This window comes from Eriocheir sinensis, unplaced genomic scaffold (assembly GCF_024679095.1).
Source record: "Eriocheir sinensis breed Jianghai 21 unplaced genomic scaffold, ASM2467909v1 Scaffold620, whole genome shotgun sequence".
Taxonomy (NCBI): domain Eukaryota; kingdom Metazoa; phylum Arthropoda; class Malacostraca; order Decapoda; family Varunidae; genus Eriocheir; species Eriocheir sinensis.
In genome coordinates, this window is record NW_026111966.1 from 244,323 (window position 1) to 266,389 (window position 22,067).

The window sequence follows — 22,067 nt, forward strand, 5'->3', positions numbered from 1 at the left end:
TCGACCAGCCCGAGAGGGAGGATGATCAGCTGGGTGAGCTGCACTCCGACTGCCCGGGCCGGGATTCAAACCCGGGCCCGCGTAGAAGCCAAGCATGCTGACCACTAGACCACGGAGGCGCATTGGAGCCCAATCTCAAGTGAACCCACTCACAATGGCACACAATTTTTTTTCTGGTAAATTTTGTGCTGTGAATGAATTTGCTAAACATTTCTGTCGAAAAACAGCACAGATTATTTTTCACCCCTTCCACCCTAACCTCCTCAGTAATAAAAAAAAGTGACAAAATCATAGCCTTGAGGCAGTAATATTCAGCCCCAGCATCAAAAAATTATACTGCTGCCCTATGAAAGGCATCTCTTAACTCCGATGAAGTAGGTGGTGACTGGTGGAGCAGCTTCATTGTCATCCCTTTTCTTTTCTTTTTTTCTTTTTTACAACAAAGGAGGCAGCTCAAGGGCACACAAAAAAAGAAAACAATAATATAAAAAAAAAGCCCGCTACTCGCTGCTCCTAAAGTAAAACAAAAGAGGTGGCCGAAAGGAAGATCAAATACGTGAGGAGAGGTGTCCTGATACCCTCCTCTTGAAAGAGTTCAAGTCGTAGGCAGGAGGAAATACAGATGAAGGAAGATTGTTCCAGAGTTTACCAGCGTGAGGGATGAAAGAGTGAAGATGCTGGTTTACTCTTGCATAAGGGGTTTGGACAGTATAGGGATGAGCATGAGTAGAAAGTCGAGTGCAGCGGGGCTGCGGGAGGGGGGGAGGCATGCAGTTAGCAAGTTCAGAAGAGCAGTCAGCGTGGAAATATCGATAGAAGATAGAAAGAGAGGCAACATTGCGGCGGAATTTAAGAGGTAGAAGACTATCAGTATGAGGAGGAGAGCTGATGAGGCGAAGAGCCTTAGCCTCCACTCTGTCCAGAAGAGCTGTGTGAGTGGAGCCCCCCCACACATGAGATGCATACTCCATACGAGGGCGGACAAGGCCCCTGTATGTGGACACCAACTGTGCAGGGGAGAAGAACTGGCGGAGACGGTACAGAACGCCCAGCCTCGAGGGAGCTGATTTAGTAAGAGATGAAGTATGAAGTTTCCAGTTGAGATTTTGAGTTAAGGATAGACCGAGGATGTTTAGTGTTGAGGAAGGTGATAGCTGGGTGTTGTCAAATTATAGGGGATAGTTGTTTGGAAGTGGCAGGTGTCATTGGGCCAGCAGATGATGAAGCAGTGGCTGGTGTCATTGGGCCAGCAGATGATGAAGCAGTGGTAGGTGTCATTGGGCCAGCAGATGATGAAGCAGTGGCTGGTGTCATAGGGCCAGCAGATATTGAAGCAGTGGCTGTTGCCGGAGCAGCTAATGGTATCTTTTCCACATGTAATGAACAATGTGCTGGGATGGTCTCTAGCAATACTGATAAAGTGTGTATCTACAAAGAATATGAATTTAAGGGTTATTAATAAATTGTTTTAATGAGAATATAAAAGTTTTTGCCAAAAACATACAGGCCAGTCAATATTTCACTGCTGCTTGACTGTTGCTGCTGTCCTATCCCTAGCACATCATGTCAATGCTGAATGGCTCTGGTACCCCTTCAAATACATGAGACGAGCAGCCTATGATGTCATACACCAGTTTATCTACCACAGTTAATGTCATAGTTATATAGGCAGGCGCCTGTGTATCTGTGGTGCCACACGTGTGGGGCACTCAGGTGCTGGGGGAAATGTCATTGTTATGAAAGGGCAGGGGTAAACCAGTGTATGCTGTGAGGCCTTGGTGTGGAAGTTCCCTGTCTGAGCTGTGCAGCTAATCCCCCTTACAGTGAGGGCCTTTTTTACTCCCTCAGGGGCTGTGCAGCTGAGAGAATGGTGTACATGAGTGTGAGTGTGTGAGTAAGTGTGTGCCTGTCTTGCCTAAACCCTTCACTGGGGGAAGACAATCAAGGTATTTAGATAGACTGATAGTCATTGACAGATGAACATTAAAAAAAATTCTATATCAAATATGTAGTTCACTGCTATGAACTTATTAACTTTAAGCTGAAATAAAGGCATTGTGGCCAGTATAGCTGCATTCTGTGAGCACATAAAAAACTAACTAATATAAGTTTTACATATAAAGACATAACAACAACAAAAAAATACCAGTCTGCCGCTGCTCATTCTTGCACTTGGCAATGCAAGGCTTTGATTTTTGTTGTACGTTGTACCAACGCCTCTCACAGTCATCCTGCGTACGGGGTCCACTCCCAGGGAAGGCACTGTCAGGGTATAAATGTGAAGCAAGTTTCTTAATCGTTTCACTATGGCATGCTTTTTATTTCCCATAACTTCTCCAATAACATTTAATACATGCTGTGATGGAAAGCTAAATCAGTACCAATATTTTATTTACATGCATCATAAGACATTAACTTTTTAGTTGTTATGAACATGGCCATAAATACTACTTTTCATTACCTACTTTTCTAAAATGTTTTTCTCTAAGTAGGAGGATATTACACAATACAGCCATAAAAAAAAAATCAAAGCATTAATCTTAATTCCATTCTTTTGAGTACTTCTAACCTAACATTATATCACCAGAAACTGTTTGACCAATGCTATCAAAATAATATTTTAATCTTACTTTACCATTCTCATCAAATCTACCTATTCTGATATAGTCTTAACATAAAATACTTGTAAAAGTGTTGAGAGTCTGGCATGCCCAACCCCCCCCCAAAAAAAATCTAAATAAGGAATAAATAAAATAACAGGTAAATATGACTTGACTCTCTTATACTAACCCCAATTTCACCATAAAAAACTTGGGGACCTACCATGTTAGGTTAGGACGTGTTAGGTAGGACAGGTTTAGCAGGAGTTGGTTTAGTTATGTTAGATTGTTGAGGAGTGGGGTTGCAGCAGAAATGGTCATGATGATGCTATTCACGTGAAGCAGTAGGAAAAAGTATTTCCTGTTTGGAAACTCTGTGGTTGTGTTTGTATACAAAAATACCCATTTAACGAGGTTAAGTTAGTTTGCAAGTTACTTGAATCATGGATATGTGAATATGTAACAAAAAAAATAAAAGCGTTAACCCTAATTTCATTATCTTGAGTACATTCCAATCTAACATTATATCACCATAATTTGTTTGACCAATGCTATAAATATACTATTTTAATCTTACTTTACCATTCTCACGAAACCTACCTATTCCCATATAGTCTTGACATAAAGTACTTGTAAAAGTGTCCATAGTCTGGCATGTCTAGCATCCTCCCCCCAATAAAGAAAAATAATAAACAAATAAAAATAAATAAAGAATAAAAATAGGGCAAATATGCCTTAACTATCTATACCAACCCCCTTTCCCCCCCAACAAACTTGGCATGTTAAGTTAGGATGTGCTCGGTAGGACGGGGCAGGTTTGGCATGGTTAGGTTTAGATATGTTAGGTTGTTGAGGGAGAGGGGGTTGTGGCAGAAATGGTCATAATGAAACTATTCAGATACAGAATGAAAAGGTATGTTCTGTTTGGAAGGTCAGTGCTTGTGTTATTATGCAAAAAATACCCAATTGATTAGGTTAGGTTAGTTTGTAAGCTAACTGAACCATGAATATGTGATTACTAACCTTGTTACAGCTTCTGCCACTTCAGTCCACGCTCTCTTCTTATCCTCAGGGGTGATGCTCTTCCCATAACACCCTCTGATTATACGTATTTTTTCTTGAATTTGATGTAAGAAGACCGTTTCATCTAGCGACCAATTAAACTTACTCCTTTTCTGCGCTGGTTCCCCGGCCCGTAGATGTGCTCATTGGGGCAGATGACGTGGTTATGGTGCGGTAATTTCAGCAGAGCATGTTTTGACGCAGGAGGGGAGATAAGGGTGTTGATGAGTGACGGAGTAAAAGCAGCCTTTGAGGCTGCTTCTATCTGCCACAAAACTCAGTATTTTCTTGTGTTTTCCATTTATTATGTTTCTGTTGTACATTTATACATCTTTTCTTTATTATTCTTTTGAAATATATACTTAATTCATGTCGGATGTTTACGTTTTGCACGGAGGCGTCCTTAGCAACGAGCCCGCCATAAAGAAGAAGAAGAAGATAATAGTAGCCAGGATTTGCTAATACTTACACTCAAAGTTGACGAGGATAGCTTTTACTCTTAATAATTTGAAACTATTAACTTTGATCGTAACTTTAAGAGTAAAAGTTAATAGCTCTCGAGGATACGGGCCCAGGTCTAGTATTGATGCCTCGCCTTCTTTCCCGAATCTGGTATGTTCCTTGATCCACTGAGTCAGCACATGTTCCACTGCCAGTTGCAGGAGTCTTCCTCCCCACGACTCGTCTGCTCCCTGCGTCTGCCAGTCCTCCCATTCCACCTCCATGCAGTTGAAATCACCCATTATAATTATTCTCTCACACTCCCTCAACATTTCATCCTTGCAACTCACCGCGTCTTGTATCATTTGTTTATATTCCCGCAACCCCCATACGCTTGTTCATGGGGGCACATACCCTACTACATAATGCCTCCTTCTTCCTTCAGCACCTACAATTTTCACTTTCAACACCTCTGTCAAGCCTTCACCCTCAATTACCTCCTCCACCCTAATGCCTTTTTTAACCATCAACATCACACCTCCTCCCTGTTTTATCTGTCTGTCTCTCCTCCATATGTTGTTTGCACCTTCTCCAATCCCCACCACCTCAACTGGGTCACAACTTAGTTTCCGTCAGCCCCACAATATCAGGTTCTTTGTCTCTCAAATAGTCGTTAACTCTATCCACGATGAAACTATTCCATTAATATTCGTATATGTCACTTTCCACCCTTCCTCCTTTTCTGTTAGTTTTATTCCCTTCTTCCTCTCGACCCTACGTATGAACTACTTTCTCACTTTCATATCCATTACTCTCCAAAAAAACTCCCTCTTTTCTTCTTCCGATCTCTTCTCATTTAAATCACGAACCTCACCTCTAAATGCGGCTTTACACCTGGCAATTCGCGGCTGGCAATACAGGCGCGGCAGCATTTTTGGTCTGGGTCTGGGTCTGGGAGCTCTTCTCGCGGCAAGTTCTCTGCAGCTGAGCGTGTCCGTCTTGTATTGCCGACTGGCGGCTGGGTAAACAACATGTCGGCGCCAATAAAACAAGAAATGACAGATGCAGATAACAAGATTTGGAGCCGGGAGGCCGAGGTGGCATAGCTAGAGGAAGTGAGACAGCATCGACACTTGTGGGACCCACAAGATAAGCTCTACAAGAAGCAGAGTCTGCGCAAAACAACTTTTGAGAGAGTGGCAGCAGCATTGCGGGAATTGTTTATCTCTTTGCGAGATATCGAAGGAGGTATAAGGAACGGTTATTTTCGTGTAATATATAATCACACTATGTAATGCCTGGGGGTTGGGATGGCATGTTCCTCCCTTCTCCTTTGTTGTTAAATGCAACAGCAAACAATCAATCAATCAATTAATACTACTTATGATAAAACTCGTTTACTTAAAGTATTTCTACAATATTAGGCTGATGGACCAAACTCATTGTGGTTTTAAGATATGTTAGTAGCCTTTTGGGGTGTCTGGGGTGAATTCATGCCCTTGCATTTACTAGCAGTTTACGTCTTGATGCTCCCGGCGGCTCCTCCCACGTGTGAAGGTACTTTCTCCCGAGAGCACCCAGCCGGTCTAGCCGCTAGATCGTCGCGGCTGTATTGCCGGCCAGGAATTGCCACGTGTAAAGCCGCCTAAAGTGTATGTGTGTGTGTGTGTGTGTGTGTGTGTGTGTGTGTGTGTGTGTGTGTGTGTGTGTGTAATTCACCACGACCTGATCACGTGTTGGACTCGTAATTGCCAGCAGCAGGTACAGTCGTCACAAAAACTATCGGTGCAGTATAAGCACGAATCATTCTGACAGCACGGAACGAAAGACAGTGAAAAGAGGTGGCCGACTTGATGCATGTTAGTAGCTCTGCTGTGAGGTGAATGCCATAATTCACCAGCCAGCTTGATGCCACATACTGGTTCACTTGTGTTTACGTATAATGGCCAATCTGCGTTCGTTGATAATGCAACAAGATATTGTCACGTGGTTTTTACGGTAACACTTTCATGTGGTAAAACATATCTACACATCACCTATGAAATGAGGTATGTGAAGTATACATGGTAGTCGAATACGGTCATGCATAAAATATAGCCTTTATTACTCATAGTAGTAATTATGCTGTTTTAATACTACTATAGTCGAATCCACGATAACTGGCGGAGATTTTCATTTTAAGGTTGGACTCGCGGACTTGGCGTCATTGCTTGAGTGACGGTCTCCGCACCGCTCATTGGCTGTTGTTTACTACGTAGATCTAAGCTACGGCAATTTCGCTTGGCATGACATAGCCTACTATTTATCGCTTTTTGCTATCTCTTAAAATCAAAATGCATCAACCTGCTCTCTGTTTTAATGTGTGTGTGTGTGTGTGTGTGTGTGTGTGTGTGTGTCATGGTAAGGGCAGCAGGTGTTGTGTGGCATTTAAACAAATGCATATTGTAAAACTCGCTCTGTTTGACGCTATAAAAAAAGGTGGGGGCATACGTTGTAACAGCGCTTAGCCACAGAGCTCATCTGCGCCGCATTGGCCTTGTGGTGGGTATGAACCCGCTACCCCGGGCCACATGGCCACTGTGACATCCGGGTTACCACAATTCACCTTCCCGGAAGCTGGGACACAATCCGTATACCTGATACCCGGTCCATTCACTGCTGGGTGGACAGGGTCAAGGGATAAAGAGACAGCCAATATAACTATGCTCCGGGCGGGGACTGAACCCGGGATATCTAGGTTGTGAGCCGATCGCGCTACCATTTACACAATGGATCTCCCGTTATTTGCGTAATAAATTTATTAAAACTTTTAAAATCAAAACTATTGATATATGAATGTAGTTATTTTATTATCCCTCTTCCTTATGATTATTTATTAGTTTATTACCCACATATATTAGATCTTTTAGGAATAATGATAGGACGATGAGAAAGGTGAAGGTTCTTGCCGTAGAGCAATGTTTCCTTTATGACTCCATATCATCAATACACATTATGACTATGCCACGCCAAAAAACATCCACAGCACTTTATAGCAGAAAAAAAATGAAGTATGCATAGTTTAAACACTCGCTTCAGTCGCTGCCTGCTGGACATTGTCCATTCACGTGCAGTTCTGACTCCATTAAGGCCCGTCCACGACGGCTAAAGAAAACTACACGGCGTCTGGCCCGAGTCACATTCGCCTGCCTACTGTCTGCCTTGGATTGTTTGATCTGGTAACACAGTTTCAAAGCGAGAGGAAGGGTATTTTTCTTGTTACGAATTGTTTCAGATGAATTTCTAATGGTTCACAAGGCACACAATACTTAAGTTAAGAATTGGCAAATGAGCGTGCCGTATCAGCACACAAGCAATATCACGTTCGCGAGTCCACCCCTGAAAAAAAATCACCTAATTCTCGTGGAACAGACTTTTTATAGCAGTAGGTTTGCTATTATACTACTACTTCTAGGGTAAATATAACAACGCGTGTTTCATTATCTTTATTAATATACATCAGTAAGACGTATAGGCACCACCTGCAGCTAAGACAGCATTCAGCCGTTTAGGCATGGATGCCACCAACGCACTAGTTATATCTTGACCAGGTGGACGACGGAGGTGCTCCCATGCTTGCATTGCACTTCTGACGACAGCATCACGGTTCCTTCCCCTGTCCTGCTCAGGCATATGTCGGACCATTGCTGCCCAGACGTGCTCGATGGGGTTGAGGTCTGGTGATTTGGGAGGATGTGGCATCAGAGTGACGTGTGGATGTCGGCCAAACCACTCTCTAACAACCTGGCATGTGTGGATTGGGCTGTTATCCTGGAGAAGGTAGAAAGGCTCCCCGTCGGGGAACAGCAATGCCTCTACCGTGGGAAGAAGGACCTCCTCCAGGATTTCAACATACTTATCACCTGTTAAATATCCCGGTCCAACATCAGCCAACTCTCCAACGCCACTGGCATGCATCCATCCAAATAACCCAGCAGAGACACGCCCGCTCCTCCTGGTAGCAATTACATTTCCAATGTCGTATCTGAAACATTATAACTATTTATGAACTAGTCACATAAAACCTTCTGTAACCGGTATTGAGTAGTAGTAGACAAGACAGACAACACAAATCTGTTCGGGTGGCTACAGGCACCTGTAGAAACAACCAACTAGTTTAAGTGTCCATGAGAGAGAGAGAGAGAGAGAGAGAGAGAGAGAGAGAGAGAGAGAGAGAGAGAGAGAGAGAGACTAACCTGGTGCCACATTTCCGCCAAACATATTGTGCTGCTGATGTGCCATCTGAGTAGAAAGTCTTTTCATCAGAAAAGACTACATTCTCCCAAAAGTCTGCTGGCATGTCAGCATACTCGAGCGCATACTCCATGCGCTGCTCCATGTTACGCTCGCTTAGTTTCTGCTTTGTGGCTGGCCTCCGACCTCGGAAATTCCTGTTGTGAAGCCTGTTCCGAATGGTCTGAGTGCTGCACTGCAGACCCTGGTCACGGCGAATGTTGACAGCAGGTGTGAATGGGTCCTCATCGATGGCGTTATTTATGGCCTAGATATAAAACCACAAACACCCAATCAGTATGGTAAGGTGAATGGTGAACAGCAACACGATATATTATATTACAACACATTACCCTATCCAGTTATTGTCACCATGTTACTATTTACATTATTAGTACAGACTAATATTCTACTACAGAATGTAATATTCTACTGTAGAATATTATATCCTTAACCTGGTCTTCGGCTGCGGAGGTGCAGCGTGGGCGCCCGACTCGTGGCATGTCCTCTGTAGCACCAGTGTCTGCGTGCCGCCGAATCCACCGTGCTGCTGTGTTCCGGTGAATACCAAGCTCACGGGCAATACCAGTTATGGTAAAACCCCTAGCATGGAGGGCTACGATAGCCCCTCGCGTCGCCTGCGGTGTTTCCATGTTGACTGGCATGGCCATGGTACGAAGATAACCACATTAACATCCTGTCAGTCTTTGAAACGTTTCGGATTTGGGTTGAAATGTTTCGGATCTGAGTTATGAAACAATCGCTTGTGGTTCGAATCTTGCAGAGAAGCCACAGTCAGGCGTGCCAACCCTCCCACAATATCAGCGGATGCTCGAATGTTTACAGTAGTCATCGCACCCCTTATGCACCGATACTTTTTGTGACGACTGTACCCTCCCGACATGAGCAAGTGCTCTTTATCGTCGATCTATGGGTACTGCCAGGACCTCACACCCCACACACCCCATCCCCTTTGCTCAAGGGGGGATAGTATCCACTCCTACTAAAGGTTTCAGGGGCCGTGTTCCCCTGTTTTTCGCAAATAAAACTTTAACACAGCGTCGGAGAAGGATCCTATTTTGGGAGTGGAAGTTTGAGACCCCGACCTAATGGGAAAAATATGATTTGGTGTCACGTGTGGATAATGAAGCACTTATAATAGCAAAATTAGGGTAAACTTGGCTAAAAGTTAAAGGTACTGTGAGCGAGGCTAGCCCCGCCAACGACAAAGGTGTTGTTGGGTAGTTGGGTGGGGATGATTGTGTGAGGAAGGAAAGGTTGGGTATGGGGGAGGTTGGTGAACCAACAAGGGATGAAACCAGAAACTACTGCTCGCTTACATACATGCAGCATGTACTACCAATAGTCACATTTTTCATGTAAAGGATAAGTAATTTCCTTCGAGTAAAACTGTTTCTCCCCAACTGAGAGTCCATATACGGAACATCCATATTTACAGTAGATTATATTGCTACAGTGTGTGTGTGTGTGTGTGTGTGTGTGTGTGTGTGTGTGTGTGTGTGTGTGAAGCATTAAGACCTAATTCCCGGTTGGATGGATGATTACTCATACGTCAGAGCTAAACGTCACATCGACGTCACGAGAAGATGAGCCGGGCGGGGCTAGCCTCACTTACAGTGCCTTTAACTTTTAGCCAAGTTTCCCCTAAATGTACTCCTATAAGTGCTTCATTATCCTCATGTGACACCGAATCATATTTTTGCCCATTAGGTCGGGGTCTCAAACATCCACTGCCAAAATAACATCCTTGTCCGACGCTTTGTTAAAGTTTTATTTGCGAAAAACAGGGGAACACGGCCCCTGAAACCTTTAGTAGTCAACGAAAAGAATCCGGCCTGAGCGGGCTCGAGCCGTCGCCCTGTCAGACCGTGAAGCCTGGCAGTGTGTGTGTGTGTGTGTGTGTGTGTGTGTGTGTGTGTGTGTAGTTCATTTATCACAGCCTGATCACGAGTCTCTCTCTCTCTCTCTCTCTCTCTCTCTCTCTCTCTCTCTCTCTCTCTCTCTCTCTCTCTCTCTCTCTCTCTCTCTCTCTGTGTGTGTGTGTGTGTGTGTGTGTGTGTGTGTGTGTGTGTGTGTGTCTCTCTCTCTCTCTCTCTCTCTCTCTCTCTCTCTCTCTCTCTCTCTCTCTCTCTCTCTCTCTCTCTCTCTGAGAGAGAGAGAGAGAGAGAGAGAGAGAGAGAGAGCAACTTAAGCTGGCCGTGCAATAAGCCGGAGAGCCTTACTGCACCCACACCTCACTATCACTTGTCATCCTCGTCCATGTAGCTATCCAGTCTACTCTTAAACCAAGCTATCGTCCCTGCACTAACTATGTGATTGCTTAGTCTATTCCAGAGAGAGAGAGAGAGAGAGAGAGAGAGAGAGAGAGAGGCGGGCCACACCTGTCATGGAGGTGGGCGGAGCTTGAGAGCCAGCCGGCAAATCAGCGAGGAGTGCGGCGCGGGTCTAGAAAACCGTACCTACCTTCGTAAATATATAAAGGATGTATAAAGGAATTGTACTGTACTGTAGTCATGCCCTGCCTGTGGTTCTCCCGTATCTTCCCTGCTGCAGGATAATGTCTGAGGGCGGCAGTCGGGGCGACGTGGCAATGAGGGCGAACGAGAACGTCCACAGGCCGGGGGTCACGCCGGAGGAGATGGCGGCCGGCTACGACGAGTGGTCCGAGAACTACGAGGAGATGGTGTGAGAGAGAGAGAGAGAGAGAGAGAGAGAGAGAGATGCCTTCGGTACCAAGTGCCTACGCAGAATCATGGGGTATCGCTGGAATGATTTTGCGTTAAACCGGCGACTACTCCGTGAGGTCCGGGAGTGAAGTGATGCGGCCCCTGGGGTACGCACCTGTAATCACCCGCTTCCCCTTCCCCTTAGATGATCTGGAAAGGCGGGTACCGTGGCCCCGCCATCACGCTGGAGGAGGCGCTGCGTTGGGTACCCCCGGAGCGGCGAGCCAAGGCCAGGGTGCTGGACGTGGCCGCCGGGACGGGCTGCGTGGGCCGCGAACTCCACCGGGAAGGCTTCAGGTGGGTGCCGCAGGGCCGCAGACAGGGGGATGTCCGGTCACCATACTTAAATATCCTCCAGTCCACTGCCTCCTGCCTGCCAGTGCCTCAGCCTCAACACGAGTCCAACGCCAAGAGATGACCGGGTAGGACACGAAGTAACGGATTTAAACTGGATAAATTCAGATTCAACAGGGACATAGGCAAAAATTGGTTTACTAACAGGGTGGTGGATGAGTGGAATAGGCTTAGCAGTCATGTGGTGAGTGCCAATACAATTGTCACATTCAAAAATAGACTAGATAAATTCATGGACAGCGATATTAGGTGGGGTTAGATACACGGGAGCTTAGGGTCAAAGGAGCTGCCTCGTACAGGCCTACCGGCCTCTTGTAGACTCCTGCGTTCTTATGTTCTTATGTTCTTATGAAGATGATGTGTTGGAAATTACAGCAGCTTGTGTAGAAGCAGGGCCGCTGGGTGGGAATTGAGAGCGGGCAGGAGCGGCATTACTATAGTCCATCGACTCTAACTTAAAATTGAGCCCTGTAGCTTGGCCCGGGGAAACCCCCATTGTTTACAGATCTAGCGATGACCTGCGCATGACGTTCTGTCTCACTGTTAGTCTGTACGTTATCTATTTATGGAATTTACATACATTTATAATACGACTGCGTGGTGTTATAAATGGCTTGAGATTAGAGGGAAAGACAACGACTCAGTAAACCTCATGCAACGTTGCCGCCTGACGGACCTTGGCAACAGGCGCCACACCGCACCATTCAGCGTTACGCCACAATGGACAAATCAAGTAGATCTCACTCTCGCGCCTTGCCAGCCATGCAGAGAGAGAGAGAGAGAGAGAGAGAGAGAGAGAGAGAGAGAGAGAGAGAGAGAGAGAGAGATAGCCACCCTCTCTGAGTAGAGTAATGGAGTGATGTGGCACCAGCGCGGTCTCGTGGGGAATCCTTGTGTCGCGCCCAAGGGCTCAAGTTAAAATCGATAGACTATACTATGTTAGGAATTAGGCCAGTTAACCGGGGGATTAGACAAATTAACTATTTCCCTTATGGAACTAGTCTCGGGCCGAGAATTCAAGCCAACTATGAGTATCGTCTGAGCTCAAATAAGCCTTGGATGGTACTTAAATACTTCGGTCATCGGCTCCCAAACCGAGACAGAATCAACTTATTCACTGCCTGAAGACTAACCACATTTACCATGAAAGGAATAATAATAGTGAAGTGTTTCCTTTCATGAAATAATAACTAATTGTTCTTGTTGAATTATAATTAAAGAGCAAGGACAATTTAACCGATGGAAACAGAGATGAAAGCCACGCCATCTGGCGAGAGAAATTCCAAATATCGCTTCAGACCCACGTGGTTGGTTTTCTCTCACTCCACCACCGGCCTTCACAAAGTAAAGACCAAGGCACTGCAGCCCACCCATTAACTCGGACGCATTAACTCGAGGGATACTACACCCGACAACGAAACTTCAGAGACAACAATATCTTTTGAAACCCGCTTCTCAGCTAAGTGCCCCCAGCAGTTATTTGAGACAGATAGATTTTACTACACGGATCCGGTAGGATTATTATTTGTTCGGCTGTCTGGAGGTGCTTGTTGGATACCTTTGTGTTGCCTTCAGCTCTGTTTTTAATATATTACTATCAAGTGTAGCTTCATAGTTGTTATGGTTTTTAGGGTGACGCAACACAAGGTTAAATTATGAGGTTTATTCACATTATGTTGGTATATAATGGTAGCGAGCTTACTGAAGCTAAGCAACAATATTATTTAAAATTCATTATTCTGTTGGTAATGGTTGCGAGCTTATTGAAGTTAATTAAGAATGCTATCGACAGCTCATTCTGTTGATAATGGTAGCGAGCTTTTACAGAGTTACTCTACAATACTGATTTCAACTCATCATTCCAATCACCAGAAGGGCCTTCCCAATCACAGTTAATTTCATAAAATATATGTAGATATAGAGTCCTGGCCATAGCTAACAAAACTACCCTAGTCAAGTTTCTATGGTGCATAATTATACAATAAAATATGTCCCTTCAACCACTGATCGATATGTGTTCACAAAGATGATCATGGGGCAAGGTATTCGTGTGGGGTTAAGATACCAAGGGGGTGATCATAAGCCCACACAAAAAGGGATGTTCACGTATTACACAGTGACACAACAAGTAAGGTACAGCTCAGTCAGTATGCTAGGGAACCTGTGGGGGTGAGGTCGAGACGGTGTGTGTGTGACAATTCACTCCTTAAGTAACATTAACATTGATTCAAGATAACACACTAACAAGCTTGGTCCCTAGGAGCTGGGTTCAACGTACCTGTGGGTGTGAGGTCGAGACGGTGTGTGAGGGAGACATCCTCACACAGTCAGCTTATCACCTCCCCTGCACATTGCCCGCGGCAAGCCGGAGGCTAGCGAACGCATTTATCGGTGGATTAGTTAACATACAATTGGCCTGTTCTACCAGTTCAGAAGCAGTTCCGAAACAACTGGTTCTCTCACTCCATACAGGTGAAAAATTATGCTCGTCGTTCCTCCATGAAAAAACTAACTAATGATCATTCGGCACCTTCGGCGGAGGCGTAGTCACGCCACCAACTCCACATCTGGTTCGTCTGTCTGTCTTGCGCTTCGTAACCACCTGATTCACAAGCAGCACATCAGTTATTACAGGTTACCGATTTCTCAGTTTTCCCCGCATTACACCTTCACCACCTAATATCTGGTAAGCACTTGTTTCTTTGGGATTGTCTGGCGGGTGTGTTATTCACTTTGCGAGTGACCTAACTGTTGGGTAGGGTAAATTTACTGAATCCCAACAACTACTACTATTGCTATAACTTCTACTACTACTGCTACTACTACAACTACTACAGCCACTCCCACAGGCACATAGACGCTGTGGACCCGTCGGAGGGCATGATGAAGCAGCGGGAGACTGGCATCTATACCAACGACTTCCTGGAGCTTATCGGCAGCGGACACTCCACCGTGCCCAAAGGTATTAGTGATTTGTTTTTTACGTCAAAGGACACGGCTCAAGGGCAACAAGAAGAGTACAAAAAAAGCCCGCTATTCGCCGCTCCCATAAAAGAAAAAAGTAAAGAGTAGCCAAAAGATAGGTCAGTTTCGAGTGGAGAGGTGTCTTGGTACTCTTCTTGAAATAAGGAACGAAGGAAGATTGTTCCAGAGTTTACCTCGTGCATAAGGGTTTTGGATAGTATAGGGATGAGCATGAGTAGAAAGTCGTGTGCAGCGGGGCCGCGGGAGGGAGGGAGGCTGCAGTAAGCATGTTCAGAAGAGCAGTCATCATGGAGATATCGATAGAAGATAGAAAAATAGGCAACATAGCGGCGGAATTTAAGAGGTAGAAGGTTGTCAGTAAGAGGAGGATAACTGATGAGACGAAGAGCCTTAGACTCCACTCTGTCCAGGAGAGCTGTGTGAGTGGAATTATTGTTATCGTTGTTGTTTCATATGTAAAGATTAATATACATATTTTTCTTCAACATGCTCTCTCTCTCTCTCTCTCTCTCTCTCTCTCTCTCTCTCTCTCTCTCAGACACATACGACCTGGTGGTCATCTCGGGCGGTATGGGCGAAGGTCACATCCCACTCAGTGGCCTCGACGACCTGGTGCGCGTCGCAAAGAACGGTGAGAGAGAGAGAGAGAGAGAGAGAGAGAGAGAGAGAGAGAGAGAGAGAGAACGTGCGTGCGTGCGTGCCTGCCTGTGTGCGTGCGTGAGTGAGTGTGCGTGTGTGTGTGTGTGTGTGTGTGTGTGTGTGTGTGTGTGTGTGTGTGTGTGCAACAAAGGAGACAGCTCAAGGGCATAAAAAAAAGGAAACAATAATATAAAAAAAAGCCCGCTAATCGCTGCTCCTAAAAAAAATCAAAAGAGGTGGCCGAAAGAGGGGTCAGTTTACTCTCCTCTTGAAAGAGTTCAAGTCGTAGGCAGGAGGAAATACAGATGAAGGACGATTTTTCCAGAGTTTACCAGCGTGAGGGATGAAAGAGTGAAAATGCTGGTTAACTCTTGCATAAGGGGTTTGGACAGTATGGGATGAGCATGAGTAGAAAGTAGTGTACAGTGGGGCCGCGGGAGCGGGGGAGGCATGCAGTTAGCAAGATCAGAAGAGCAGTCAGCGTGAAAATAGCGATAGAAGATAAAAAGAAAGGCAACATCGCGACGGAATTTAAAAGGTAGAAGACTATCAGTTGGAGGAGGAGAGCTGATGAGACGAAGTGCCTTAGACTCCACTCTGTCCAGAAAAGCTGTGAGAGTGGAGCCCCCCCACACACACACTTGAGATGCCCCTGTATATGGAGAGCAACTGTGCGGGGAAGAAGAACTGGAGACGATACAGAACGCCCAACCTCGAGGAAGCTGATTTAGCGAAAGTGGAGATATGAAGTTTCCAGTTGAGATTTTGAGTTAACCGAGGATATTTAGTGTTGAAGAAGGTGACAGCTGAGTGTTGTTGAAGAATAGGGGATAGGTGTTTGGAAGATTGTGTCGAGTTGATAGGAGGAGAAATTGAGTTTTTGAGGCATTGAAGGACACAAGGTTCCTTCTACCATAATCGGAAATGATAGCAAGGTCTGAAGTTAAGCGTTCTGCAGCCTCCAGTCTGGAGTCGTGTACTTCCTGTTGGGATGGCCTTCTATTGAAAGAAGTTGAATAATGAAGAGTGGAGTCGTCGGTGTATGAGTCGACAGGACAGTTTGTTATGGAAAGATCATTGCTGAATAACAAGAAGAGAGTGGGTGATAGGACAGACCCTGTGGAACACCACTGTTAATAGGTTTAGGGGAAGAACAGTGACCGTCTTCCACCGCAGAGATAGAACAACCGGAAAGGAAACTGGAGATAAAGGGACAGAGAGAGGGATATAATCCGAAAGAGGGTAGTTCAGAAATGAAAGACTTGTGCCAGACTCTATCGAAGGCTTTCGATATGTCTAGCGCAACTGAGAAAGTTTCACCGAAATGGCTAAGAGAGGATGACCAAGAGTCAGTTAAGAGAGCAAGAAGATCGCCAGTAGAACGCCCATTGCGGAACATCAGATAAAAGGTTAGAAGTGGAAAGGTGCTTTTGAATCTTCCGGTTAAGGATTGATTCAAAAGCTTTAGATAGACAGGAAAGTAAAGCTATAGGGCGGTAGTTTGAGGGATTGGAACGGTCTTCCTTCTTAGGCATAGGCTGTACAAATGCATACTTCCAGCACGAAGGAAAGGTAGATGTTGATAGGCAGAGACGAAAGAGTTTGACCAGGCAGGGTGTCGGCACGGAAGCACAGTTTTTAAGGACAATAGGAGGCACTCCATCAGGTCCATAAGCCTTCTGAGAGTTGAGGCCAGAAAGGGCATAGAAAAGATCATTATGAATAATCTTAATAACAGGCATAAAGGAGTCAGAGGGGGTATGAGTAGGAGGAATATACCCAGAATCGTCCAGGGTGGAGTTCTTACAGAAAGTCTGAGCGAAGAGTTCAGCCTTAGAGATAGATGAGACGGCAGTGCTCCCGTAAGTGTTAAGGAGAGGAGGGAAAGAGGAAGAAGTGAAAGTGGTGGAGATCTTATTGGCTAAGTGCCAGAAGACACGGGAAGAATTAGAAAAAGCAAGGTGTTGACATTTTATATTGATGAAAGAGGTTTTGGTAAGTCGGAGAATAGATTTGGCACGATTCCGGGCTGAAATGTAAAGTTCATGGTTAGTAGGAGTGCGAAGGCTCTGGTGTGTGTGTGTGTGTGTGTGTGTGTGTGTGTGTGTGTGAGTGAGTGAGTGCGGGTTTTGCAAGGTCCGCTGAGTGGGTGAAGGCGCTGGACGCTGGACCCTCAGCTTAGATACTCATGCGAGGACCCGTAGGTTAGCATTGTTCCTGGGCGTGCCGATCTTCCGCCACGATTATTTCCCAAGGCCACAGAGAAGATTCACCGTGTTTCCATGGGTGGTTTTCCCATTAAAGATCGTGACAGACGTGTAGAACCATCACTATAGGATCGCAAACTAGTTCAGGTAATCCCAGCAACTTTTACGAGAGGCTTTTCAAACAGGCGAACTTAGGCGCCGTTTAGGATGGGAAAGAGCCTACATAGAGACTTCAGATTTACCTGGATTAAACCTTGAGGTGGACTTCCTAGGGTGGGCTAGACGACGCGCCCCCTAGCGTATGCCCCAATGATTAACTGATTTCCTCCTCTCCGGCACTCCAGGAGGCTTCGTGATCATCGCGATGCGCCATGAGTTCCTACAGACCGTGCCTTCCTACAAGGACAAGCTGGAGCCTTACATGGACCAGCTGGAGGCGGACGGGAAGTGGAAGAAGGTAGGGAGCACCGTTGCCAGATTATCGTACTCAGAGCATTGTATTTACCGTTTTTTGACACCTAACTATTGCGAAGAAACATCAGGAATTAACTATTTTAACGATATATATAAATGAGTCTAGTTATTGAGTCCCAGGAGACGGTTTTGGGGTCGGAAGTTGGTAAATATAAGAGACTGAGTACAACTATCTGGCAACGTTGGTACAAGAAAGTATTTACTCTAATCAAGGTTTCTGTCTGGCGGGGCTGTTCACTGTATGAGCGCCTGTCACGACACACTGGTATAAAGAGATGGTCAGGAGCTGGCCAGGAGGAGAAGGTCACGTATTTGAAATGATGGTCATAATTCCTTCAGGTGGAGCGGCGCACCGTCCCAAATTATTTCTGTGACAAGGAGGGTCTCGTCTTCGTCTTCCGCATCACTAAGCCTGAGTGAGGAGGAAGAGGAGGGAAGGGAAAGGAGAGAGATGGAGGAGTTATAGTGGTGCTGTGCCAAGTCCGTCTCTGTGTAACAGCCTTGGCTTTCGTCGCGGCACCCGAGACTGAGGTGTGAATTATCGTGCTCTGGCAACCTGGTGTCATGGCGTCTACGATGTTATATGATAGCCTACGCATAGGACACATTTGTCAGTATTAATCATATTATTGAAATTGACGTAAAAATCTGTTTTAGATTATAAGGCTGAGGCTGCAGAATGCTTAACCTCAGACCTTGCTATCATCTCCGATTGGGATAAAAGGAACCTTGTGTCCTTCAATGCCTCAAAAACCCAATTTCTCCACCTATCAACTCGACACAATCTTCCAAACACTTATCCCCTATTCTTCAACAACACTCAGCTGTCACCTTCTTCAACACTAAATATCCTCGGTTTAATCTTAACTCAAAATCTCAACTGGAAACTTTATATCTCCACTTTCGCTAAATCAGCTTCCTCGAGGTTGGGCGTTCTGTATTGTCTCCTCCAGTTCTTCTCCCCCGCACAGTTGCTCTACATATACAGGGGCCTTGTCCGCCCTCGTATGGTGTATGCATCGCACGTGTGTGGGCGGCTCCACTCACAGCTCTTCTCTATCTTTCGGCCACTCCTCTGTTGTAAAAAAAAATAATAAGATCGCTGATTATGTAGCTGTATGTGTGTGTGCATGTGTAATAGCAAGTTGCCAGAGCACGATAACGAAGACCTCAGACTCGTGTGCCGCGACTATAGTATACGTTTAGGAATGCTTGGTCTGGGTCTTGGGGTCTTGATGATGTACAGACATGTATATATATAATAAACGGGTGCCTACTTCCCCTCAGAATCATGTTAATCTTTGTTTGTTTCTCAAGTTAATTTAAGTGATTACTCTTCCTAATTTTAAATGCGTCTGCTGTTCCTAATTTATAATGTGTCTGCTGTTCCTAATTTATAATGCGTCTGCTGTTCCTAATTTTAAATGCGTCTGCTGTTCCTAATTTTAAAAGCGTCTGCTGTTCCTAATTTTAAAAGCGTCTGCTGTTCCTAATTTTAAAAGCGTCTACTGTTCCTAATTTATAATGTGTCTGCTGTTCCTAATTTATAATGTGTCTGCTGTTCCTAATTTATAATGTGTCTGCTGTTCCTAATTTATAATGTGTCTGCTGTTCCTAATTTATAATGTGTCTGCTGTTCCTAATTTTAAATGCGTCTGCTGTTCCTAATTTATAATGCGTCTGCTGTTCCTAATTTATAATGCGTCTGCTGTTCCTAATTTATAATGTGTCTGCTGTTCCTAATTTATAATGCGTCTGCTGTTCCTAATTTATAATGTGTCTGCTGTTCCTAATTTATAATGCGTCTGCTGTTCCTAATTTATAATGTGTCTGCTGTTCCTAATTTATAATGCGTCTGCTGTTCCTAATTTATAATGCGTCTGCTGTTCCTAATTTATAATGCGTCTGCTGTTCCTAATTTATAATGCGTCTGCTGTTCCTAATTTATAATGCGTCTGCTGTTCCTAATTTATAATGCGTCTGCTGTTCCTAATTTATAATGTGTCTGCTGTTCCTAATTTATAATGTGTCTGCTGTTCCTAATTTATAATGTGTCTGCTGTTCCTAATTTATAATGTGTCTGCTGTTCCTAATTTATAATGTGTCTGCTGTTCCTAATTTATAATGTGTCTGCTGTTCCTAATTTATAATGCGTCTGCTGTTCCTAATTTATAATGCGTCTGCTGTTCCTAATTTATAATGCGTCTGCTGTTCCTAATTTATAATGTGTCTGCTGTTCCTAATTTATAATGTGTCTGCTGTTCCTAATTTATAATGTGTCTGCTGTTCCTAATTTATAATGCGTCTGCTGTTCCTAATTTATAATGTGTCTGCTGTTCCTAATTTATAATGCGTCTGCTGTTCCTAATTTTAAATGCGTCTGCTGTTCCTAATTTTAAAAGCGTCTGCTGTTCCTAATTTTAAAAGCGTCTGCTGTAGCCCTACGTGGCGCAATGCAGAGGAAGTTACTTATTTAATCTGAAAGTAAAGTGAAATGATCAGAAAGTAAAGTTAAGTAACAGAGCAGTGAAGTATATGTGGCAGTGAGCATGTGGAAGGATGAGATGGAGCGAGAGAACAAAGATTAACGAACAGAATGAAAACTCTCGCCCCCATCCCTCCCTCCTCCATACTTCCTTCCTCGAACAGAGTCGTCCGCCACTGGAACAGCCTCCCCGCAGAAGTAGTCAGTGCGGAAACGATCAACTCCATTTCCATTGACAGTAACTTTACAGCGTCGGGAGTGAACTGAACGTATCCAAGAGTAGCAGAAGTGCTTTAATCCTTTCCACAGGTCACTTAATGTTCTTAGTTCTTTTCCTTTCTTCTTCTATTATGAGATATCATCATCATAATTTCGTTTAACGTCCGTTTTCACTCTTCCTGAGCGGTTGGACGCTTTATGGGTCTCCTCTATTCTGCTCTGTCTTCTGCCTGATGCTCATCCAATCCCATAGCTGGGCGTCATCGCGATAAGTTATCGCGATACTTTATCGCTGATAACAAAATCAGGTTATCGGCCATCCGCTACTTATTTAAATATATATCGGTAGCTTCGTTACTTTTGTAACCAAACTTGCGATAATCGCAACTTTTGTTCGCCTCTCAGAAAAAAACAACAACCGTTGTCTCCTCCATACTGCGCATGCGTGGCCCGGGCGCCCGGTGTTGTATGAAAAAACATCGGGGTATGAAATATCTTCGGTGAAGAGATTTCATACTTAGATCATCAACATTAAAACACTAGGTTATCTTTTTTATGTTACTCAAAAATCAATAAATCAAAGAGAAAAACCATTTACCTTTGCCCCCAAAATTATTATTCACTGCCTCAAATTTGATATTCCATATTGGTTTGTGAGCATGCCATGGTATTTAAGGCACCCGGTGTTGTATTAATTGGTGTTCCATCGTCAAAAGCTGGCGCTTTTGTTTACAAACACTGGTCTCTCGTGAACTACGCATGTTCAGATCAGTAAGCGTAGCCCTGTACAGTCTCTCAAAGCTTTTTAACACATTAAGAGTATTAAGAGTAGTTGCTGTAAGGCTGAATCAGACATACAGTACCACCATACTCGCTGTTTCTAGAACAACACTCTGTACATATAAATACAACTCGTACAGAGTGTCGTTCTAGAAACAGCGGGGATGGTGGTAGTGGTACTGTATGTCTGATTCAGCCTTCCAGTAACTCTTAATTACGGTTAAAAAGCTTTGTGAGACTGTACAGGTCTACGCTTGCTGGTCTGAGCATGTGCAGTTCACGAGAGACCAGTGTTTGTAAACAAAAGCGTTGACGGTGGGGACGCCAAATAACACAACACCGGCTCAGGCGTTTCTAGTATTAACGTCCATATGTATGTGTCAACGTGTGGTTCTCAGGTTTTGTAAGTTTTCTAAAATACAGATAATGAAAATTTTAACTCATCTATGTTTTTTATTTGAAATATCAATATAGTATTGTTTTCGCCTATTGGACTTATCGCTAGCTAATATCGGAATTGTGGATATATATTGGTATCGGTTATCGGTTATCGCCTATATTTGTGTTTCCAGTTAACGAATATCGGTTATCACCGATAAGGTTTTCCATTATCGGTTATCGGGAATAAGGTTTTCTGTTATCGTGCCCAGCTATGTCCAATCCCATCACTGCCAAGTCTTCCTGTGTACACCTTCTCCACGTTTTCCTAGGTCTACCAATTGGTCTCCTTCCTTTTACTTTCAATCTCTCCACAACTCCCAGCACTGTATCCTCCCCTGCTCCCTTCACATGTCCAAACCAT

General features: G+C 44.5%; 1 protein-coding gene across 3 annotated transcripts; it reads left to right on the plus strand.

Moving 5' to 3' along the window:
* Positions 1-10,791: 10,791 nt before the first annotated feature.
* LOC126993490 (demethylmenaquinone methyltransferase-like) lies at positions 10,792-20,589 on the plus strand. Of its 3 annotated transcripts, none has more exons than XM_050852631.1 (6): positions 10,792-11,079; positions 11,268-11,419; positions 14,314-14,438; positions 15,000-15,092; positions 17,652-17,764; positions 18,121-20,589. In XM_050852631.1, exons 1-6 carry the CDS (start codon positions 10,879-10,881, stop codon positions 18,199-18,201), a joined length of 765 nt encoding a protein of 254 aa, XP_050708588.1. In that variant the 5' UTR covers positions 10,792-10,878; the 3' UTR covers positions 18,202-20,589. The 3 variants fall into 3 exon arrangements, with proteins under 3 accessions (XP_050708588.1, XP_050708589.1, XP_050708590.1); XM_050852632.1 differs by having other exon boundaries at positions 10,808-11,079; positions 14,326-14,438; XM_050852633.1 differs by lacking the exon at positions 15,000-15,092 and having other exon boundaries at positions 10,815-11,079; positions 14,326-14,438.
* The last annotated feature ends 1,478 nt before the right edge of the window (positions 20,590-22,067 follow it).